Source organism: Lycorma delicatula, chromosome 1, assembly GCF_047948215.1.
Source record: "Lycorma delicatula isolate Av1 chromosome 1, ASM4794821v1, whole genome shotgun sequence".
Classification (NCBI taxonomy): domain Eukaryota; kingdom Metazoa; phylum Arthropoda; class Insecta; order Hemiptera; family Fulgoridae; genus Lycorma; species Lycorma delicatula.
The window spans coordinates 340,455,797-340,481,965 of NC_134455.1; the positions used below are offsets into that span (position 1 = coordinate 340,455,797).

General features: G+C 32.7%; 1 protein-coding gene across 5 annotated transcripts in view; it reads right to left on the reverse strand.

The window, feature by feature from the left end:
- Nucleotides 1-26,169, reverse strand: part of garz (Sec7 domain-containing protein garz) — a 201,682-nt gene that overhangs the window by 15,475 nt on the left and 160,038 nt on the right. For all 5 annotated transcript variants that reach the window (XR_012758824.1, XR_012758825.1, XM_075382294.1 and 2 more), the window contains exons 32-36: nucleotides 23,732-23,929; nucleotides 18,244-18,357; nucleotides 17,654-17,822; nucleotides 14,240-14,423; nucleotides 550-664 (exon numbers count right to left, since the gene is read on the reverse strand). Coding sequence is in view for 3 of the 5 variants with exons in the window: in XM_075382294.1 (XP_075238409.1) it covers nucleotides 550-664; nucleotides 14,240-14,423; nucleotides 17,654-17,822; nucleotides 18,244-18,357; nucleotides 23,732-23,929 (780 nt within the window). In the remaining 2 variants the exon portion in view is untranslated. The remainder of the gene's footprint in view (nucleotides 1-549; nucleotides 665-14,239; nucleotides 14,424-17,653; nucleotides 17,823-18,243; nucleotides 18,358-23,731; nucleotides 23,930-26,169) is intronic.

The following is a 26,169-nucleotide window of genomic DNA, read 5'->3' on the forward strand; positions in this document are numbered from 1 at the left end:
TATAAAAAATACTTATATGAATAATGGTAATTGCATTGTATAAATCATAATCCTGTCTATTATATATTTGTATACTGATTTCTGTCCATTGTATAATAAAATGCATAATGTTAACAATGTAAACTGTATAAAAAGTATCAACTGAACACTACAGTTGCACGCGCACTTCTCATCGGCAGCTCGACTTGAAGCCGACTGACTTATACTGTTCAATTCCCACTACAAATATACACATAATCAAACTATATGTATATTCTACAACAATGATAATAGTATAAAAAAAATTAATTTACAAATGTAAAAAGTAAAAATGATTATTTTATATGCTTCTTACTTTATGTACTTACAAACATATTTGTGAAAACATTATTTTGACTATAATCTTCATTTTCCTCTATGAAACTATTAACCTTTTTTAAATTTGATATAAAATCCTTTGACATATGTACTATTATATCTTGGAAATTCAATAATGAATAAAAAATTACAATGTTACTAGAAGAAACTTTATCTTAAATTTACATGGATCATTTTTAAGTTGCAGATTACCTGTCCCAAATGAGGAAAAATTGGAGTAGAAGATGGCCACCCAGTAGGAACTGTTGTTCCAGGATACTGTAACGTTTGCTGTTGTTGCTGTGAGAACTGCAAAGGGATTTCTGTCCTGTTAATAAAAAATAAAACAAATTGCTGCAATTTACCGATTGACATTAATTAAATAGTTTAGTTTTTATAGTTTCAAAATTTTTTCTTGTTTTTATTGTATTTTCTCAAACATAATTTCAGTCAGTTTGTAAATCACATAAAGACATTCATTTAAAAACTTTACTTAATACAAAGCACACAATGTATAAGAGACAATAACAGTGAAATTTTGAAAAGTAGATTTGATCTATAACTGGTAATAAGCATAAATGTGCTTATACTTTTATTTCTATCCTTGTAAGTTAAAATAAAATCTTGTGAGATTGGCTACTTCTTTAACTTCTTTAACTGTATGTAGATATCCCTGATGAAGAACTGAAGATAGTTGGGAGATATACAAATTCGTAAGAAATTTGTTATAATTCTTAAGTTTCATTTAATAACTTATGATTGTTTTTATGTCATTTTCATGTAAAATAATTACTTATTTAATTTTATTCATTTTGGTATTTAATGGGATAAAACTGGTTTCTAAGTTAAAAAGTTAAGACTAACAAAACTAACCAAATGTATGAAATTTATATTTCAGTAGTTTTATTCATGTGTAATACTAGGAGTCCTTTATGTAACCATTCTCAAAAGATTTCTGTAAATTCTGAATGATGATAAATTTTGTGTATGTTACAGCCACCTAGACACAAATCAGCAAAATCGTGGTCTCCCTAAGAGCTGTTTCTAAAAAAAAATCTAATCATTCAGAATATTCGTACTCTTCTTTGAAAATAAATATTTAATAAAAAAATCATTTTCACCTCTTAAATATTACAATTTTTTTTCAGGTTGAATTCACTTTGTACATGTATACTTCATAATTCACAAAATGATTTAACTATCTCATATGGTTCTGAATAGTTTTTTCTCCTGATTCGCCTCTGGGAATCAGCGTCAGGTATTGCTTCAGAGGATGATATGTATGAGTGTAAGTGAAGAGTAGTCTTGTACAGTCTCTGGTCGACCATTTCTGAGATGTGTGGTTAATTGAAATCCAACCACCAAAAAACACCAGTATCCACGATATAGTATTCAAATCCGTATAAAAGTAACTGCCTTTACTAGGATTTCAATGTTGGAACTCTTGACTTCAAAATCAGCTAATTTGCGAAGACATGTTCACCACCAGACCAACCCAGTGGATTAGTTCAGCATAGTTTGATTATACATATCATTTGTCTTAATTTACATTCTATTTTCAAATTTTGCAAAAAATACTTTAGAATATATGGACAGTGAGACAAGATTTGGTATTTAATTTTGTAAATTAAATACCAAATCTTTTACAAAGGGAATAAGAACAGACGTCTTAAGGCAGCTAGGGAATACTATCTTTATTGGAATATCTAGTCATGAACCAGTTAGTCATTTAGTCATGAATATTTAGTCAGTTAGTCATGACCAGTCAAACAGTTTGTTGTGTTTGGAGAGATAAGCTTGTGGTATTACCTGAGTTTAAAGTTTAATATTTACTTTAGTGATTGTAAATAGAAATTTTATATTTAACACTATGTCTTGCAGTGTATTAGCTAAATTTATTAGAAGCCAGCTACCTCAAATAATTTGCAGTGATTGTTCTTCAATATATCATACCTCATGTGTTAATATGAGCAAGGAGGATGTTAAGTCTTTAAGTATTATGTTGCAAAATGTGGATGAAAAAACATTACATGGAAAGATGTATTTAATTTCATTACGGATTTTAAAAGTGAAGTAAATTGGTTTGCTTGGCATTTCTCCTGCCACCACTCCATTCAGTCGCCCTAAAGCATAAGACCGAATGTCTGTGCCACAAACGGCTACTGAGCCTTGAAACAGTTTAGCGACCAGTGTCCTAAATAGCTCCTAGAGCTTACCTAACAGCATGAGTGGACTAAGCGCAGTGCCATATACCACCGGCTTACGTGTCCCAACCGCTCATGTGTCATATATTTACTAAAATGGGTAGGCATACCCGAAAAATATATATGACATCCATAAATTAAAATTTACTTTGTCTAGACAGCAATTCACTGCCATGCCTAGGTTGCTGAATGCCAGCAAGTACCTGTCCACCAATTTACAGCACTTGGAGCCATAACAATTGGCTGGTGGTCAGCCATACTCAGGGTTAACTTCCCACAGCAATGTGGTACGAGACTTTCCTTTAAGTAAACTACGGATGCCGGTTGAACAAAGCAACCATATCTAGGAACTCCAACACGGTCTGACAATGCGGCTCTTGCCACGTTGACTCGCCGGTTGTGAATGACCAATTTTCCCCTTGACCTCTAAGTTCCAGGGTGGTCCAGTCTCTGGTCCCCCCCAGCAGCAGGGCAGTCAAACATCAGGTGTTCATTTGACTGGACCTTCCCGCAGAAGCACAACTCATAAGCTGCCAGGCAAAACCGAAACAGATATTGGTTTAAATTAACATGGTTGATGAGTACCCGGGCACCCGTTGCTCTTAAAAACCAATTTTGAATTTTGAATGTCAATTCAGCCCTCTGCGGTTGACAAGACCGCCTGCACCCAGTCTTCTAACTGTGGTCGTGAATTACCACGAACTAAAAGGAGACAGTCATCAGCGAAAACATGGGCCGTGACCCCTTCTGGAAATATCAATTCCAGAAATCCATCGAATACCAGGTTCTATAGCAGAGGACCAAGAATGGAACCCTGCGGGGTCTTCCCCTGCTAACAGATTTTTCCACAACTAGGTGCGCATCCTTAAACAGAGCTGTACGGTTAGACAAATAGTCACATACCACGGCCTGCAGGGCTATGGGAACATTGCGGCATTCCAACTCATAGAGGATAGAACTCCAACACAAGAAAGAAAATGCTGCCTCTATGTCTATAAAAACTGCCAAAACATATTACAGTCAGCACTTTCCAACTCAGCAAGAGCATTTAAGATGCAATCCTCCTTTTGTGAAGCCATACTGGCCTTAATTTAGAAAACAGTTCACCTCAATGCTTTTCCAAAGCCGTTCCACAACCAGCCTTTCAAGCAATTTGCCAATGACTGGCAAGAGGCTGAGGGGTTGATAACTGCCGACTTCACTAGGATCCTTTCCTGGTTTGAAGAGCACCCTCACCAAGGCCGCTTTCCAACGTCGGAAAGAAGCCCCAGCTTAGGCACCCTGAGAACAGCCTGCCAAGCGGCTTTCTTATGACAGGCAGCAAATGGTAGAATATATCTGGGTCAAGTTGGTCAATCCTCTATGCCTTTTTCAATGCCATTTGAGGAACCTCTCGGTCTATATCAACGGAATCCACAGCCTGTACACCAGAGAAGGGCACAGTCCCTGCCCTAACACTGACCTTTGTTTCATTCTCCAGAGCATCTGGAAACAAAGTATTGAGGAACACCTGGTAAGTCGCAACAGATGTTAAAGTGTGATCACGATCGTGATCACACTTTAACATCTTTGCGTTCGATGCGCGATTGGTGATCACCAATCGCGCATCGAACACATGCAATGGCTTTGACTGGTAACATGATTTTGCGAGCTGCCAGTGGTTGCGCTACAACTCGCGCATAGAGTCTTGCCATAACTTGAGTCTGGCTTCCTTGATGACATGAACATACTCATTATGGGCGCGCCGATAGATCCGCATACCCTCAGCGCCAATGTCATCAACGATAATCCCCGTTAGGGGGCAACGCTGGTATCTTCCCCTAGCGGATCTTTCTTTATTTTTTCTGTTTAGCCTCCGGTAATTACTTTTCAGATAATAATTCACAGGATGAATGAAGATGATATGTATGAGTGTAAATGAAGTATAGTCTTGTACAGTCTCAGTTCGACCATTCCTGAGATGTGGGGTTAATTGAAACCCAACCATCAAAGAACACCGGTATCCACGATCTAGTATTGAAATCCGTGTAAATAACTGAATTTACTAGGACTTGAACGCTGGAACTTTTGATTTCCAAATCAGCTGATTTGGGAAGACGCGTTCACCACTAGACAGTGGGTTCTCCTAGCGGACCTAACTCTTGTGCGCAGCACGTTAAGGTCGGAGGAACACTACTTTTTGCCGGGTTTCCGCCTACGTTTAACAGACAGCTCCCTAGAAGCAGTGGTCATGACGGCTCCACGCACTCTCCGATCAGTAGACTGGCCACTACCTAAGACCCATCCATTGGCCGAGGCTTCCGTAGGACTCCATCACAGCCAGTCCTGGTGACCTGGCCGAATTGTTCAGTCATCAATTCCATCTCTTCCCTGTGCTCCATGCGCCATTCTAACCCCTACAAGACAGCTACATATTTGCGCCGCAGCCTGTTCTGATCCAGGCCCCTTAGGTTACAGCAACCCCAATCTGGAGCCCTTAGACCACCTCCGTAAACGATCTCATAAGTTATAAGCTCATGATCGCTCACACTGGCCTCGGGCCACAGTTGAACTACTTGTACTTCGTCGCCTGACACCAAAGTGACGTCGATGTAACTTTCCCTCAGTTCGGAAGAGAAACTTAGTGGTTGTTCTGCGTCGTTAATCAAGTAGAAGTTCCTGGCTTCAATGAACTGTTCGAGACCAGCACCTCTGGGATCTGTGAGTGGTGGACCCCAAGCGGGAGACTTAGCGTTGCGTCCAGATCAACCAGCACTCTGATGCCCGTGGAAACCGTCCAGAATCCTGCCCATCTTCGCCAGCAAGTCATCGATACTCCATCCAAGTTGGAAGTATCCCGACACTAGTACATAGAGCGTACTCCTCGTGATTCGCATGACGGTGAATTGCTCATCAATCCAATGGGGCATCCAGAAGACACCCAACGAATGACACCCGTCCAGAAGACGGCCAACCACGACCGCGGAGAGCGGCCGTCCCCCACGACAGGGAAAGTAACAAGAAGATTGAAGAGCTTAAGTGCTATTTTATTTTTAAGTGTTGTCACTTAAAAAGAAAAATCTGGCGCTTTAGGTTAAATCTGAAAATTTGGAGCAGTACTCCAGAAGGAATGATATTGAAATATATGGAATACTGCAATCTAAAGGTGAAAATTTGTATTCAATTAAGAAGAGATCGGTAGGGGTCTTAATTTTCCCATTGAGAATAAAATTATTTATGTTTGTCATCGGATGCAAAGAAGAAATACTGAAGGAAGGGCATCTATTCTTGTGAGATTTGTGAGTGCTTCTGACAGGGATGAATTGATGAAGAAAAGTAAGATCAAGTGAAAACTTTCCATGCGTCATATGGATAGACAGGATGACATTCTGGTCTACATAAATGAGAGTCTTAGTGTTGGAAGAAGAAGAGTTTTTGGTGCTGCCAAGGCTATCAAAAAAATTATTTTTACAAATATCTCTGGATAAAAGATGGAAAAATACTGATTAGGAATGAAGGATGCCTTGTTATAGTGCTTAAATTATTACAAGATGTTGATTCTTTGTAGAATTATTTAGAGAGGAGAGGAGTTATTGTACTTTTGTTTATACATTTTTCTGACAGATAAGTTTGTGTTTCACATTGACTGTAAGTAGTGATAAACATTTTTATTTAATTCATCAAAATATTAGGAGTATAGGAATAAAATTTTGATTTATTTGTAGAAGACTTAAGTAGAATGGTAAGTATGCCTAAAATTATTTTATTAACAGAGGTTTGGGCATATGATTATGAAATGTATAATTATAAAATTGAGGATTATTTTTGTTTTTATAATTGTAATAACTATAGGGCAGGTGGAGTGGTTGCATTTGTTCACAAAGAAATTGACTGCAAGTCTATCAATTTGACATTATTATCTGCAGACGGATTTAAGACTTGAATGTAGGTATGGTAATTTTGATTATATTATTGTTTGTTTCTATCGTTTTAATTTTTATCTAGAAAGTATTTTTGTAGAGAAGATTAATTCTTATTTACTGAATTTGAAAGATAATAATCCTTTTTTTTTGCTGGGGATATTAACTTGAATGTTTTGTCTGATAATTTAAAACTGATAAATATAAATTTATGTTAGACAGTCACATTAACATTCACAGTTAACATTAACATTAACAGTCACAGTCTACATTTGCTGACTAATGTTATTACTCGTAGAGTTAGTGGAACGTGTATTGATAATTTAGCTTTAAGAATTATAGATAAGCCTATGTACAATGATTATTTCATTGTTGATGTAATAGACACTGAAATAACTAATCACTCCATGGTTATTTTATACACTGATAAAAGCATAATTGATCAGAAAGTAATAATAACTGATAAAAATGTAATTAAATAAAAAATAGATTTTACCAAACTTAGATTAAATTTGCAGAATATAGACTGGAATAATTTATGTAAGTATACAAATGTTGACGCTGCATATGATTTTTTACACCTAATTTTTCTGATTGTGTTTCTATATCAATTTCTTTAGTGGGAATCAGTTTTTTGGGTTTAGAAAGGGGAAAAGGAAAGGATGGAATGTTCATATTACTAATCTCAAAAAGCAATTACGTGTTTGTATAAATAAATTCTATTATTTAAAAAAATATTGCCCAGTTAAGAGTTCTGAAATCACTATTATGCTTTTGTAGAAGGTTAAAGTATGAGGTGGAGCTTACTACAGTGTTTTTAGATCTGTTTATATTGCACAGAAGCATGTAGTACGTATAATATTGGGTAAAAGCAGACGACATGAATCCTTCCTATTATTCAGAGGCCTTAAGATCTTGTCACTGCATCATATGTATTTCCACAGAATACTAATGACATATTATGAAGGCTGTAAACAGGATAGGAACAGGATTGGTACTTTGGTTACAAGGCCTTTGTGGCAAGCAGATAAAGTAGTTCCTCCTAGGCCAAGAATTAAGTTATTTAAACATTTTTATTCATACTTACATCAGAAAATATTTTATCACTTACCAAGGGATTTTAAATCCATAGAAGACTCCAAAAAGTTTTAGCTACCAATTTATGATTGGCTGTTGTCAATTGAAGATGTAGAGTTTTTTTAATTGATTGGTCAGTGAATCTGGGTGGAAATGATGAAAATATAAAGTTTCATATTTTTATTAACCTTATTTTCGTTATCATTATTTTTCTTTCAATTTTATCTAGGATTAATTTCATTTTTCAATTTTATCACTATATTCTTTTATTGCATTTATGGTTCTGATTTATTTAATTTGTATGTATGTATACATCATTTTGTCACTAGCTGAAATTTTAGTACTGCAAGACTTATATCATGTAATTATTTTTTAAATTCACTTGGAAATCCACACTTGACCATTATTCAATAAATGTAAATTACTTATAACTGTAAATAATTTTATTTTCATTTGTAATCTGTTTATTTTGTGGAATAAAGATATTATTATTATTATTATTATTATTACTATTATTATTTATTAATTAAGTTTGTAAGGTGGTTAAAAAGTTATTTCAAGAATATCATCAATACCCACAGAATATTCTTTACTCTATATAATTATAAAACAAGTTTTAACTTCCTGAGTATGAATAGGAATCAATATACTGATTCATCAAAAAAATTATTCAAGATGAATGGCTTTGTCTGAAATGGATCAATATTACGTTTGAAACACTTGAAAAAATTACTACATTTCTTTGCTACCTGAATAATTGATGAGATAACAGAAGTTGAGTCCTAATGTATTTTTGATAAAGTTTTCTGACTTGTTTTATTTCTTAATCTGCTCTTACGTTTGATAACTGCTCACATAATTTTATTGCTTGTTTGAATTAGATATTAAATATCAAAATATACTCTTCTAGCAGTACAAATACCATACCATAAATTTGCTAGTAATTTTTCAAATATTTCAGACAAATTATATATAGATATTTCATAGAAATTTCTTAGCATAGAGCTAGATTTTACAATTAGTAACCCATTTATTTCTTTTTATGTTTAAAATGTTTCTTTTTTATTAAATGCCAAGCTAGAAAGAAGGCCATTTGAAACTCATTAAAAAAAGATTGTTAAATTTTTCATCAAAGTTAATTTGGTTATTACTTTCCTTATCTGTTTTTGACAAGATTCTCAAGTTTCTAACTGAATTCTCATTGATCACTCTTTTGAAAGAATAAAAGTTATCATATTCCCATCACATGTTTTCATTAATAAATGATGCTATTGCAATTTGACAATTATGATCTGAAAGATCACAATAATCTGCACAAAAGGATTAAAAATTATCTTTCAGTAAATTTGTAATAATATTATGGCTGAAGTCTTTATATAATTCTAGTGATGTATTCTAGTAATGATGGGAGATCAAAATATTTAGACCTGGTAACTCAAAGTGAGTTACAGTTCATTTGTCACAAGACTAGAATTATCTAGAAGTCTTCTTGGAAAGAAATATTTTAACCTCTTTTGCCTTATTTCTTAGACACTGAATATTTATATGGAAAATCTTTATGTTAATATGGTTCAAGTTTTTCAGGGAGGAGGAGTCAATGCTTAATATTTAAAAAGAAATTAGGATCAGTTTGACTGCTGATGTTATAAATGTTATTAGAATTTATTATATTTGCGATATTAACTACCTTTAGAATATTTGCCAATAAAAATCATCTTTTACATTTTCTTAAAAAAAAAAAAAAAAATATGGTGCAAACAAGTACCATGTTGTCATTTTGGCCCCCACATTATGACATGAGGTGGATTCCTTTCCAATTCTACAAAAATGGGTATTCTCCTTAGCCAGAAAACTATATTCCTGGCTTGTTTACTGTGATAAATTGCACATTCATCAAAAAGCAATAATTTGTGGGACACCATATTTTGAATTCATGCTAATTAAATTCAACAGGTTGCAATATGTTGTTCCACTAACAAAATCCATCATCCATAATTCACTAACATAATCCATTAACAAAAGTTGGGAAAAATGGTTTCACAATCAAATCTTTTTTAATATATGCATTGTTGACTGTTGTATAATAAATTCAGCCGCTCATTTACAAAGAAATTTAATCGAAGACTATCCAAACAGATTGGTGACACATGTTTGTACTTGTGTCTTTTTTCACCCACTATGTGGCCTGTCATCAACACTATCAGAAGTATCATGGACGTAAAAGAAGAATATTGGTCGAGGATGTTCGCTCCATCGTCATACTGAGATTGGAATGCTTTACAGTATCCGTTCCAATCTGCCTTTTCAACAATCCATCTCCGTGGCATTCTTTTAATCTCGCAGTCTACACCGAAACTAATAATAATTGGTCTATGATCACTGCCGTGATAGTCATCACAAATCGACCAATTAAAATGAGGGAGTACATTCGGTGAGCATATGGAAAGATCAAGGTTAGATACAGCACCAGTTGATAAGGACATAAATGTGTGTGATCCATTATTCAGTAGGCAAAGGTCAAAATCTTGTCTCAATCTGTTTATCATATTTCCTCGAGTGGAGCAGAAGGTTGAGCCCCAGGAAATATGATGGGCATTGAAGTCTCCTACTATTAACGATGGAGATGGTATTTGTGTAAGGAGATTTGAGACATCTAAAGCACTGAACACAGTGTTCGGTGAGAGATACAGATTGCAGATATGCAATTTGAAGGGAATAGTGACCTTTACTGCAATAGCAGGAATGACAGTGGTTAGTTGAATTCTTGTAGCTGACACCCCATTCTTCATGAAAATCGCTACTCCACCACTCTCCCTACTGTCTACTAGGCAGTCGTATCTCTCGCAGAAGTATCCTCTAAATGTAATTCGGTCATGTTGTAGGAGGTGAGTTTCCTGGAAACACATGATTAGTGGATCATGTGTGTGCGCCAGTACTCTAATATCTTCAATGCGGGACCGAATACCTCTAACATTCCACTGAATAATGTTCATAAGTGTAAAAAGCAAATAAAAAAATAAATTTCGGAAACTATATAAAAATTAGTTGTACGTGATTCGGTTTTTCTTTTTTGAATTTTTTATTTTAAAGAACTCCGATGCCCTAGGGTCGGGTGGTTCTTCAACCATATCCTCCAGTATATGAGGAGATGGTGGAGGAGATTTATTTGAATGGGATGCTGTAGTTGACATCCCAGAAGAGATAGTTACGTGGGTTCCCTTTACGGGGAGCTTATTAGGTGGCTTACTGCCAGCTGTGATAGTCGCTATTCGTGGCGGTACGATTTTGGGAATAGGAACTTTCGTATGTATCATACTGTTTGATTCATTAGCTGCGATGGAGGACTTTTGATTCATTTTTGTCAGCTCTGAGATAGTGGCTGTAAGTGAAGCTACTTGATCAGATAGCATCTGAACAAGTTTTTTAAGCTCATTGCAGGATCCGCACTGCTGATTATTAGCATTTGTAGGAATTTGTTTAGTTGTAGCGGTGGCAAAAGATACGTCTGGTTTAACCAGGTTCCGTGAGTTGTTTATCTTTTTATATTCTCTACGTGCAGCCGGAAAAGATAGTTTTTGCTCCGTACAGATTTTGAGAATTGCCTTTTCTTCTTTAAAAGTTGGGCAATCTCGGGAGCGGGCTGTATGTGGACCACTGCAGTTTGCACATTTTTCACTTTCTTCGCAGTTAGTGTCGTTGTGACCTTCTTTACCACATCGAGCACAGATCTCAGTTTTCGTGCAAGATGTTGTAGTATGACCAAAACCTTGGCACCTGAAACATCGCCGTGGGTTGGGTATGAATGGTCGTACCCGAACCGAGAGGTAACCCACTTTGATCTTTTCTGGTGGAACAGGGAGACTGAATGTTAATATAAGAGACGGTGTCGGTTCTTCTGTTCCGTTCTGCCGTTTCATTATACGTTTCACCTCAACAACATCTTGGTGGCACAGCTCGTCAACTATTTCAGAGATATCTATATCCAGAAGGTCTCTACAAAAAATTACACCCCGGCTCGTATTTAGCGTTTTGTGGCATTCTGCGCTTATATTTATGCCACCCATACTACGGAGACGTAAGATAGATCGACTCTGCTCATCGTTGAATGTTTCAACCAGAATCGATCCGTCGCGTAATTTCCTGATATTCTTCGGGGAGCCACTTGCACCTGTTATGGTTTTGTTTATTAAAAACGGTGAGACCTTTTGAAGGGAGCCACCTTCCTGACTATTTTTGAGAACAACGAATCTGATATTTTTATATTTTGATTTTAAGAAATTCTGTTCAGTAGGACTTTTATCCTCGTCAGACGAAGCTGATCGAGGTCTCTTCGCAAGACTTAAAATGGTGGTTTTTTCAGATGGACCACCAACCATCATAGTGTTTATTATTGGAACTGAAATTTTGGTCCCACGAGTACCGGCGAAAAATGGACCACTCCAGCAGAGCGCACGCGTACTGGAGCTAGAGCTAAATACAACTGGGTTCGCCCTGGTGCCCAGAGGACATCGTTCGAGATTCACTACGTAGAGCCATTCACCCATCGGCACGATTTGTTCCCACCTTGGGTTACGGTTGCGTTTCGTAAGATGTCGCAACACCACCGAGTGTACATGTAAGAAATATCAGTGTAGGTTGTTGTTGTGTAATTGTGTATGTGTGTATGTTGTAATTTATGTAGTGTTCTTGGTGTAGTATATGTGTAAAATGTAAAGTGTTCCGCAGCTCATTGTATAGTGGGAAGAAAAGCTGCGGAGGCTAGGCCCGTGGGGACGCCAACCCCCAAAGTCTTAAAGAATAAGACTCCCCGTCGGGGATCAGAAGGAAATGCATGTTTCTTCCAATCAAGTATAGTTTGCTTTTTGCTTTGAGGTAGGACCTTGTTATAGGATTCACAAAAGGCATTCATTATTTGTGGCTTTGTTCGGCCCAAGTGTTGTCATTTGTGCACCCAGACACAAGTCACCAACTGCTTCTCAACACCATTAACTGTGTTTGCACACATAAGCCCCATGTCTTTGCAATTGAAACATGAGAGCGAGTGAGTGTCTTGTGACTTTAGATCATGGGTACCAACTAAGCAAGACAAACAGATTATTTCTTAGGAAATGTATACTGCGTGACTAGCAAAAGAGTAGCATTGTAATTGTGGAAATAGTAAGGGGACTTACTTAACTACCATTGCTGGTAAAAAAGTTTACCAGCAATGGTAGTTAAGAAGTTTCATTCAAAATGACATCTGTTCTAGACAAGGTTTTTTTCAGTGATGAAGCTTGGCTTAATTTTAGCAAATATGTTAACAATCAAAATTACAGAGACCCCCACACATGTTCCATGAAGAACCATTACATTCAAACAAAACATTGGGGTGTGATGTGGTGTACCTTGTCAGAGAATTGTCAGACCTATCTTCTTTTTTGGAGACCATCACAGCTGAATGGTATCAAGAAGTAATCATGCAGTTTATCGCTAATGTTGATACAACAAGACGGAGCAACTGCACTCCTGGCGAACAGTAGTATGCAATTTCTTTAATGACCAAATAATTTCTTGTGGTCTACATGGCTTCCTTCTTCACCGGAACTGAGTCCTCCTGACACAGGTCAGGAGAACTTTTTTATTTGTGAGGCTTTTTGAAAGATAAAATGTACTCAAACAACCTCCTACATTTGATTAACTTAACAAAACAATGAGGACTGTGTATCAATTACCACTGCTGCTACACTGTAAAAGGTTGCTTATTAAGGTAAGAAAACACATTGATGCATGCATTGAAAACCATGGTGGACATTTCTAGTACTTATTATAAAATTGTAAGTAATACTTTTGTAAATATTAATATTATTTTGTACATTAATAAAAAGGCTATCTAAAAAGAATTTGTTGTCATTTGAGTTGTGTGACTTTACGATCATCAGTTTTAATCTCTGATGATTATACTTTCTCATAAAGTCCTAATGTTTTCAAGATGACAAAAATGAGCCGTCAAATCATTGTTTAATGCCCATAAATATGAATAAATGTATAGACCGTTAAGTTAAAACATTTTAACTTATCTATGTGTTTATATTTATAAATATACAACTTGTTCTAAAAACAATAGTCACTTATTCATAAAAAATAACATCAATCTCCATCAAACTGATAACATAACTATTCTCACACAAGTCAACACTATACTTCAATTTACAAGATAGGGTCTTATCATACTTCCATTACCATTTTTAATAAATTTCTTAACCGTTTAAAATATTTCCTCACCAATTTAAAATAAAAGAAAGAATTTAATAAAGAAAATAAATTGAAAGATTTTCTTTTACAAAAACCTGAATTTTCTGCATTTCCATTAAGTGTAAATAAATATGTACTCAATTTTCATTAAAACTTTTTTTATTGTAATTTATTTTATAATTATTTTATACTTATCATATTTACCTTAATATTATTTTGTGTGATCATATTCAAAATAACTAATATAACTTTGATAATAACTGTTTTTTATTTTATAATTAATTGTGCAGTTGTGATTTAGGTTTTATCACAGTTTTCCTTAATCCATCCATGGAAATACCAAGGCAGTTCCATTTTTCATGGAATGGCATAAAAACAATTCCTGATGTGATCTGTATAATTTTTTATACGTATCTACCAGAATAAAAGATTTAATTTTAATAACAAAAATATATCTTAACCAAAAACAAACAGGAATTCATTTTTTCTTACCTAACAGTTGGTCTATTTAAAAGGAAATGTTGATTCTGTTGTAGTTGTGGTTGCAATTGCTGCTGTTCAAACTGTTGCTGTACTACCTGTGGCTGTTGCTGTGGTTGTAACTGCTGATTATCATTCTGACACATTGAATGTGGATCTCCTTCCTTTCCAGGCATTTGTTTAGTGATTGGTTCAGCTATACAAATTCAATAATAACATACATCAATACAGTTAATAAGAAAGAAAAATATAATGAGAAATCAAACAGAAGAATTATTTACATTTCTCCACTTTTATAAACAAGAAGCAATCTCACTTCCAAACATAAAAACACAAGTATTTTGGAAATTATCATATCATTAGTCATGAAATGATTATGGACAAATGCAGTCACATTTTTTTATTTTATCACTTTAATATGTAGCTGATATTTTTTGCAATTTTTTATGTAGACTGTTGGCTAAAGTATTTTTAGCATGAAGAGGTTTTTGTATCGTTACAAATTAATTTCTTAGTAACACAACAATACTAAAAAATGTACAGTTAGTAATGTAACAACACATTAATAACTATACAAATAAAACAACTAATAACCATGTACAGTTATTATTATTAATATAATAATAATAATACCAGCTATACAATTTAAAATGTAATATTATTACAATCTCAGACATGCACCTGCATATACTTTAATAAGGAACATGAGATGGATGAAATGGTAGTTGAAAAGATTTCTAACTTTGCTGGGAACAGAATTTGTTGAGACCATCTGCTCTAAAAGCTAACCAACTGATCTGTCTGTCAAATCTATCTGTTTTTATTATTTGTTCTTGTGTTCGACCCTCCCTCCGGCATACTTAGTGACCGCGTCCATTCTTCTATCGAATTATTTTAACTACCCTTTTCATACACCCGTTATTCTTTCGTCCCCTTACTAATACATGCACACATCTCTTGTCTTTTACACACACTCTCTCCTGTCCACTACCTGTATCTGGTTACCCCCTTTTTCTTTCGCCATCTTTTCAGCAGAGTAGATCCAACATCTCACCAGTGCAGTCGCCTATCGCCATACTCTCCTGCAAACTTTGTGGTAACATTCTCATTCAAGCAGAATCTCAAAACTCGTCACTACACATCTGAGATTCTACGCATCATTCTACCACCAAACCACATCACACCTCTGTATTCCTGATACACCCGTGCGGACTACGCCCAGGATTACATAGGTATTCATCTGTACTTGCTTTTACGAGTTCATCTCTGGCTAATATTTGTGTGTGATACAGGCAAGTGTAAATTATTCATTATTATTCATATTAAACGTTTATGTTATCCTTGTTCATGTGTAGCCCATTTTATGGGTTATTAAATGCAAACTATCGTTCTTATCAAATCTACTTTTAATTTAAACACTACTTCAGAATTATAAAACTTATGTGCGATATATTTCATATATTATTATTGATAACAATTATTATATTTCGTGTTGTTCATCAAAAGTTCGTGTTCAAACGTCAGTTACTCAGAGCAAATTACCTTTACTTGAAAGGTTTATTGCAATCAACTCTCTCATTTAATCTAATTTAACTTGTTAATCGCTGAGATTAATTCTTACCTATTCATGCACTGAATTCATATTCTCTTAAATTAATCTAAAGAGAATCACTCCGGATATGAGGTCATGTTTTTGTGCTTCTTTGTAACTTAATACTTTCAAGAAAACTTACTATTAGAATAAATTCTATTTATATTATTATTTATTTTAATGTGTTTACATTGTGATTTAACGCCTTCTATAATGAAATTATTGTAAACAACTCTCTTATTTTTCGACTCTGTTACACTGTGTATTTATAAAGGTTTATTCAGGTATTTTTGTAATTATTATTTGTTAATATAAGGTTATAAAAATATAGGTTATGTTTCATTTAAAAACAATAGTAAGTTATATAAATATGCAAGCAGTATAAGTGTGAGTACAAACACAAAATATTCAAACAAATCTGAGAAGTTTTGTAAAACTTAAAGACAGGCCACAATGTAAATAAATTTGAAGACCTGGCAATTAAATGATAATTTTGCTTCACATAATAATGAAGCAGAATATACAAAAATGCAGAACATTAGCTAGTTCATTTATTCACTCTATGGTCAAATGTCTAATTACAAAGCTCATGAGTTTTTTTTTAAGACAATGAGCATTAATTAATGAAAAAATTCCAGACCTCACAGCAAGTAATATTTTTTGTTTCTGATATTATGTTAAATAGTTTTTACTGTTAATATATTCAAACTTAATCATATTTAATTATCAATGTTTTCACTTTCTACCACTCTAATATGGTTACCACTTTTGCTTTACCACAAATTACAGTCACTATAAAACATTAAGTAATTTTTATGAAGCACTTTTTAAATGATTTCTGATCTAAATATGGAATTTCACCCTACGGTTTTACATTTCATTAATCCAAAACTAACGAATAGAATACCAAATTTACTTCAAGTTTAGTTTCATGTACATTTTTCCACAATCTACTTCATTTAAAAATTTTACTTTAAAATGGTCAGCTTACATCCATCAACTGACGATTAACACTGACATCACATCCATAGGAATGATAACTTGATCATACTTTAGCAGTCAAACTCAATCTTCTATTAATATCTTTTATCACATGACCTAGTTTTTCACAATTAGTATATTTAATTTTTCCAAACAGTTTCCTGGTTCTCCACAATATTTTACCTGCTCCAGAAAACCCTACCTGGTCAACCCATACATGTGTAGGTATATTAGATGACAAAATCGTAATGGTTGCATACAATCTAACATGAGATATCAGTCATTGCTGAAGATGACTCAACATTCTCAAGAATATTAAGCTACAGTGACAGGCTTACTAGATAAACTGGGAGTAAAAATAGAATTCTCAGTGCCTTCACTGAGAAAAACTACATATCAGCATGCCATTCAAATACAGTATTAGCATTAAAGTTATTTTTTCACTCTGCTCACGAAACACAGATTGGCAGAGTAGTAAAAATTAATACTTTTAGAGAAAGAAATGGTAACTGGGGCCTTTTGACTTCAATGTTCTACGTTTAGCACAACCCAAAAAAAAAAAAAACTGGTACGGATAGTGCAAAATGAGAAATTGATTAATCCTATTAATGTACTCTTCTTCTTTGTACATATTACAAATTTATGTAGAAAAGCTTCATTTTTAGGTAGTCTTTCTTCTAAATATAAATTTGGAGTATTTTAAAAATTTTTTTCATAGCCTTCCACATTAATCTGAACAAAATTAATTTTTATATCCTTAACATCTATAATTAAGATCAGTTGGTTAAAAACTGTGTACAGATTACTTAAGTAAATATGGTGCTCAATATTTAATTAAAAATCAATAAGATTACCTGGTGGAGCTTGAGCTTTGAATAATTCATCCTTAAGGGTAGGAAGAAATGTATTAATTTTGTCCCATGTGACTGTCCAAAGAGGTGAATACTCCTCACCATTAGAAAAGACTTTGGCTGAATCCATAACCAGCAACATGTTCTTCAGTGACTCAGGTATGGCCTCATACTATACAGACAAACATGATACAGTATACACATCAGACCATAAAACAAGATTCAGAAAACTATTTAACCTATGTTTCTGGTCATTAACTATAACAGAATACGATCAAATAACATTGTTTTGGTTAACATAACATATAGTAGAAAATATATAGAAATTACAGATAATGCTGTATATAAAATAAAAAAATATAAAGATGATAAAAAACCTAATGTTAAAATAAAAATTTTACATCCATAACAACAAATTATGAGAATTCTTAACAGCAATCAGAAAAACGGTTCTGTAGAAAGTCACTAATGATAAACTTATCCACACAGTTTCATAGCAAAATGAGAAATGAGATTTAGAGCAACAAATGGTTAAGTAAGATGTTCATGACTTGCATACATATTACCAATAGTTAGTTTAATTTTTCACTTACCAAAAGATCACTTTTATCAGCATGCATGTATTTATCCATAAAATCAAGTATTGTCAGCCAGAGTGCAGTAAACGTTGACAGTGTTTGAAGAGGAGTAAGATGATGCAGAAATACCTAAAAATAAAAATCAAACAATAATTCATTATACCATTTAATCTATACTACATATATACTCAAAAAAATAAAATAACAACAATGAGAAATTTACTGTAAAGTACAAGTACTGAAATAACAGTGTTAAGATTAATTTCTTACACTCATATTTTTTTCCTTTATCATATTAAACCACTGATTAAAAAAAGGAAATTTTCAACTCTTGTAAAAATCAATTATGTTTCATTTCCTCACAGATTTGTAATGCTCCAATCAAGTAAAAATGTAATTTTCACCTAACACTACATTTGTTAACTCCAGATATTTTTTAATAATAATCATTACAGATATGAAAAATTGAAACAGCTTCATCAAAATAAATAAAATGAGATCATATTGTAAAACCAAAAATTTTAATGAAACATGATTCTGAGGTAAGGATAAAAGAATTTGATAGAATTGGAAAGTTCTTTGCCAATTCATTTAGGGAATATTAATCCGATTCATAAATTTTCACATTACACTACAATGGATTGGTTTCCTTATAAAATTTCACTAAATACAATTATTATTAATGTAATATATTAAGAAGGTCTCTTCACATTGAAGGATATTAACACTGGGTATATGGCCCATAGGTAAAGATCTGAAGTCATAATTGTCAAAATGTGATTTCATGACTACTTGATTATTTCTGAAGCTTTTTCTTGATGATGTAACAAATTAAAATTGGAATATTGATACTTTATAGAAAAAATAGCGCATGAAATACAATGATGATAGAAAGCAGATAAAAGAGAGACAGAAGCAGAAAGGAATGAATTAAAAAGCATTGTGTGTGTGTGTATATATATATATTCCAAAAGCATAAACAAAATTCAGCACAATCCATCAAAGTACAGAATCAATAAGAGCTCTTACCTTATCTTATTATTTCTCTTTTTTATTTTTATTTTCTATATATCAAAAGCGCTTTAGAGGAATTTCCTCATCATCAGTTGATTAAAATTAAAAATTAATTACACATTAAAACATTAATAAAACACTAATATAATATTATTACATATATGATATAATATGTAGTCAAATAATTAAGTAAAATAATTTAAAATCTTTAACGTTAAAAATATTAAAATTTTTTTTATAGACATGTTTGTGGCCAGCCACTAAATTCAGTGGCTGGCTATGTAATTAAAAGATTTTAAATTATTTTAATTAATTGACTACATAGGTCATATATGTAATAATATTATATTAGCGTTTTATTAATGTTTTAATGTGTATTTAATTTTAATCAACTGATGATGAGGAAATTCCTTGAAAGTGCTTTTGATATATAGAAAATAAAAATAAAAATAATAAGATATGGTAAGAGCTCTTATTGATTCTGTACTTTGGTGGATTGTGCTAAATTTTGTTTATGCTTTTGAAATTAATTAGTACAGAGGAGGATATGGGTAAACAAATAATTTATTTTACTAAATTAAAAAAAAAAAATATATATATATATGTATGTATACTTGTCTGTACGTAAAAACAACAAAAAATTAAGAGGACTTATTTATAAGTTGTATGATTATATTGTGACATGTAGATTAGATGCGATTATATAAAATGTGTAATATCTAGAATCTCTTTAAATTTTACACATCAGTTTCTATGAAGAATCTAAACAGACAATACCTAACAATAAAAATGATGGCCAGCAGTACAAGGTATGACAGAAAAGTTTTAAGACTGGGCTTGTATTTTCAAAATGGCAGTATTTACAGACTATCATGATGGAGATTCCTTCTGACTGAATACAATTACAACACTGATGTTTCCACTTTTGGAAATATTCCTGGAAATTTTATTTCTTAAGGGGGTTAACCCTCTCTGTATTTGCGGATCACTTCAATTGAGTCAAATCATTTTCCTTTCAGTGAAAATTTCAATTTGCCAAACATGTAGGCAGGGACAAACTCAGGGGAATAGTGGGGTTCTAGAAGCACAGGAATTTGGCCAAAAATTCTGTGATCGAGAATGTACGATGAGCCGATGTGTTGTGGTGGAGGACCCATTTTTTGAAGTTTTGTGCAGGCTTTGTCTCGCACTCTTGTCTTGTGCAGGCCTTTTCTATCGCTCAATCACTGAAGGACACTTTTATAGTATTCCTGGTTAACTGTCTGCTCTCTAGGGACTCATGATGCACAATACCCGTAGAATTGAAGAAAATCACCAACATTGTTTTCACAATCACCACATTTGCCTTAGTTTTTTTTTATAATAATGAACTTGGGACCCTTCCACTGCAATGACTGTGCCTTTGTTTCTGGGTCATACCCATAAACCCATGATTCATCACCTGTAATTACTCTATTTAACAAGTCTAGAATCACACCACACTAAATTGCAAACTTTCACAATGTTTTTGTTAGTTTTTAAAGTGGAAGGCCAGCTGGACCAGGGGTCATCTTCGACTGTTTGACGGCCATCTTTGAATCTGTTGAACCAGATAAAAACATTTGATAGGCACAGACATTTAACACTGAAAACTGTTTTTGAAAGTTCATAAGTCTTTGAAGCTGATTTCTGGTTTACAAACAAAATTTGACATGAACTCATTGCGTTTTTATCATTTTTATGAAATCAATAATCCGTCAAGAACCAAAAACAGATCTTCAGTCATCAGAATGCAATTTTCTACTCAATGAAGAAATCGCAGTGATCTTTTCAGGATATTTTAAGCATGAACATTCTTCCCTTTCCACACTGTGGACAAACCTACCCCCTCCTATTGAGCAATGGCAGCACCTGTCTTAAAACTTTCCAATCACACCTTGTATTCAGTCACTAGTAAAAATAAATATGAAAACACAGTGTACATACTTACAAAACTAAACATAATACTATTTAGCTTAATCATGTATAGTATTATGCCAGTTAAGGTAGGATAAAAATGCTCCTAGAATTAATTATTTTTTAAAAACTATTTACATGAAAAGTTTAGAGTATATTTTCTTCAAAGTAGTCTTTTTCGGCAGCTATACACTTGTCAACATCCATAAAGTTGTTAGAAATATTCCTGGAACCATTTTGAGATATCATCCTCAGCTATTTCATTATTTTGTCCTTCTCATCAGCAGCATTCTTTTTATCTTTTCCTCTTCAGAGAATTTTTCAAATGAGGAAACAAATAAAAATCAGTTGTTGCTAAGATGAGAGAGTATGGTGGATGCTCCAGAGATGTTATATTATGTCATGCCAGGTACTCTTGACAATACCCACCGGGTTGGTCTAGTGGGGAACGCGTCTTCACAAATTAGCTCATTTCAAAGACGAAAGTTCCAATGTTCAAATCCTAGTAAAAGCAGTTACTTTTATACGGATTTGAATACTAGATCGTGGATACCAGTGTTCTTTGGTAGTTGGGTTTCAAGTTTCAATTAACCACACATCTCAGAAATGGTCTACCTGAGTGAGACTCTACAAGACTACACTTCACTTACACTCATACTTATCTTCCCCATTCATCTTCTGAAACAATACCTGACAGTGATTCCCGGAGGCTAAACTTTTCATCCTCCTATACTTATTCCTTTTTCTCTTTTTTCTAATATATTCCTTATCATACCTTCAATATAAATGTTGAATAGTATTGTACTATTGGTGGGAGGCAGCAACCTTATTAATTCCTCGACCCAGAGCCACCCAGTAGTAATATTCTTTTTTACTTTTATTGCTGCTGTTTCTCATACATAATTCTTTAATTAACCTTTTGGCTTTGCATTCTACTTTTTTTCTTTAAGAATCTCCATTATTTTCTCAATTTGATTTTATGAACAGTGAAAAATAACTCATTCCTATTCCTCTCTCTCTAAATATTTCTCTCCAGCCATGCTTAGTATCCCTACGGGATCTCTGTTTCATTTTCTTTCCTGAAGCCTGCATATTCCTTCCATTATTATTATTATTATTATTATTATTACCAACCTCCAGTTTAGAACTCTTAAGAATGCTTTAGCAGCATGGGCAATTAAACCTACTATTTTGTGCCTGTACATTTTCTATGTACCAGTTTTCTTCGAGTAGGTATTATTTCTGTTTTTACAACGTCTTTAGACCATCTCCTGTAAATGCTACATCCTTCTTGTTACATTCTGTATGTGAGGAATGATATCATACCTATTTCCTTGTTCACTGCATGTCCATCAGGAATAAAATTTTAGGAATAATATCTTGTAAATAAAAAAAAAAGTCTTATATTTAACTTTTCCCTTGCTCCTATACAATCGAAACTTCTGTAACCATGGACTGATGTTGATTTCCATCTGACAACTAGCATTTTGTTTATGAATCATACCAAACTCATCATGTTTCATTTACTATTATGATCTTGCTCAGAAAATATTGATCTTGAACAGCCACAGTAATGAGGTTTCATGCCAATTTATTTCTGACTGCAGGCAATATTTTAGGAACAATATGTTAACAAATGTGATGCATATTCAGATCATTATGGAAAATACTCTTGACAACTTTTGACTGTTATCACAACCACTGACTGTTTCCTTGATGGTTTTTCTTCTATCACTTCGAACATTTTCAACATTATTGATATTCTCTTCATTTGTCAAGAAAGATGGGCAAAAACTATGAAATATTAACATAGAACTATTTCAATACTAACATAACCACTGTCAGTCACTATAATGCTTATGCTAATTGTAAACCAATGTTATTTCATTGGCATACTCCATATGTTTGTTTAAATTAGATTAATGTCTCTGATAGTGACTTTTTAAGCAAAACTTGAGATTCATGCGCTGTTCAATTGCTGTCATTTTTCACTCAACATAAGTGATAAACAACTTTATTATTGTTGTATGTAAACAGGAAACATGTGATATGACCATATTGTGACATCTTGAGCTGCCAGCATAAAAACCAAACATTTTCTTATTATAATTGTTATTTTAAATGTTAGGTGAAATCCTGGAACCTTCTGAACCTAATTTGTATATATTTCTGTTTCCATGAATGTACACAAGTATTAATGATCATGTATTTAAATTTAGTTTTGGCTGAAATGCCAATTAGTTGGCTATAGGCTGTTTTGTCAATTGCCTATTAGAGAAAAACTGTCTTGAAATTAATATTTCATCCTCTGTGAGCTTCTAAGAATAATTTATTGAAAAATTAAATGGACTAGCTGGTTGAACTTTAGAGTAAAAGACCTATTTAGAGAGTTAATTAAAAGGTAGAAGGATGTATAATTTCATTATTTTAACAAAAAAAAAAAAGAAGATTTATGTAAAAGTAAAAACAATGTGTGCAGTATTATTTTACAGAACTAAAAACGGCTTTATTTAATTAATTTTATTAAAAAGTTTAAAAAATGCAACAATAATACCTTAGACAACACAGTAGCAGCTCTCATTCTTGTTTCTTCAAGTCCAGTTGGATCTTGTGGATTGATAGACTCAAGAAGTTTAGATAAAAGAGGGAATAAAACTTTATTGAAGCAAGATTCCCACTCATCTCCAGTTAACGTTTGAAGGTCATGTACAAGCAATGCCCGCTGAAGGTATGTTATGGCACTCATACGCACCTTCATAAATAAAACATAAATTTAGTAACATAAACATACATTTCATAAAATATAATCTTGTACTGAAATAAAACTGACGAAATATATTTGTAATACAATCACATAATAATGTTTGGACGCACATAAAACTTCTTTAAAGACTAAAACTATTTTAAAACAGTTATTCTTGATCAGTTAACACATGTAAAATGTTACTATTCACAAAAAAACTAGAGGTGAAAAACTAATTTCAATAATAAATCAAACTTACAAATATATTGTTATAAGTAAATATATTATAAATTTAACATATTTATGCTACTATTACTTATAGTTATTATTATTATGCAATATTAACATAGTTTCCTTATTTACAGTGATTAACTGCAGAAGGTACAATATGTATAATAACATTACTTATAAGCAGGAAAATATTTATGTTTCAAAAGATTCATTAAGCTATATTTTGCCAGAAATGTAATCTTTTTTAACTAGACAATCTTCAGCTAAATTTTTTTATACAGATGGCAAGTAATTTATCAGAATGTGATCAAAATGCTAAAAATTACAAACTCTACAAAATAATAAAGCATATTTTTAAGATGAAAACATCTACTTTATTGTTACTATTACAGAAGGAAATATTAAAGAAAAGAGGAGTTATATATAAGAATATAATTTAACACAAGAATTATATTTGGGATATAACTGACAACACTGATTAGGTGATATCAATGAATACAGAAGTGATTCTTACTACTAGAAATGTTCTTTTTTTTGTTTACTCAGTTAGGTTAATGTGAATGTGTTTAAGTTTAACCAAGTTGTTGTGCATCTTTAATTTTCATGGAATCAGATTATAAAATGAAATTATTAACCTAAAAAATACTTGAAATTTTAGTAGGGAATTAAGCAATTATACATGAGCTGAAGTCTGCTGTCTACTGATGATAAAAATACTTTATGAAGAAACACACAATATCTTTGTTCAGATTTTGACATCCTGACTTGTAAAAAATATCTGTAATGAAAGTACCATAAAACAAATTTATTATGAAAATAAAGATTGATTTTTTACACAAAAACCTGGTCTAAGGGCCCACCACCAACTGTCTACAAGATTCTTCTACAATTTTCTTTCTTCTTCAATTTGTTCTTAAGACCTTTTCTTTTCTTTTCAATTACCTCCATTTTTTTCTTTTCTATATTTCTTACTGCCCATGATACATGGGCAGTAAGCCCATCTCTTTATATGGAGACTATGAAGACTTCATATAAATATTTTCAATAATTAGGTCTGTATTGCTGCTAGTGGATTTCTTTTTTGAATGAAAGCTTTCTTTGTTTGTCTGCTTATATTTTGTACATAGTCATTATTAAAAGAATATGCTGAACAAGAAAATTCTGCAACTTCTGATATGATCTGTTCCACATCTACCTTAATTCCTCATTATCCTCTTTTCATTGACATTATGTTTGTTTTGATATCTTTTTTCCTTGCTTTGCACTGTTATTTCTTCTCAAATTTTTCCTTAATTCATGCACGCTTTATATACTCTATGTGCCATGGTAAAAAGTAGTAACAGGAGTATATTACATTATTGTGTAGTTCCTCTACAATTCTGAGTTTATCTCTCTTCATCTCCTACACTTATAATTGCTACCCTATTTATACATAATCCTTCTTACCCTAAATTTAAGTAAAAATTTTCTTTGAATTTTGAACACTTAATTTTATTCAAAATTATCACATTTTTTTTACCAATTTCACATTCCTTTGCCATAAGTTAAGCGATTCATAAAGCAATGACTGAAATACTGTAATACATAGAATAATGCACTACTAAGCAGAAAGATTAATTTTATTAAATGATAATTTTATGACAGATGATAAGAAAAAACAGTAATTACTATGCTATAAATTAATAAAAAAAGAGGCAACATTTAATATAAATTTAGCATCACAATTTTTACACAAGAATTAAACATAAAAATAATACCACAGGTAATTAATTTAATAATTTCTGAAAGAAACTATAAGAAGTTTCTGTACAGAAACTTGGTAGTACTACAACCAAACTGATGTTACTTTTTCACTTACTAATTTTTATTTCTCTTCTGGATTATTAAGTTATAAATGCAAAATGTATGCCTTAATACAATAATTGTTACTAGTCTACAAATTTGTGAAATAAACAAGAAGGTATGTATAGTTAAAATATATTATTTTCTTGATAATGAAGATTCATAATAACCAAATT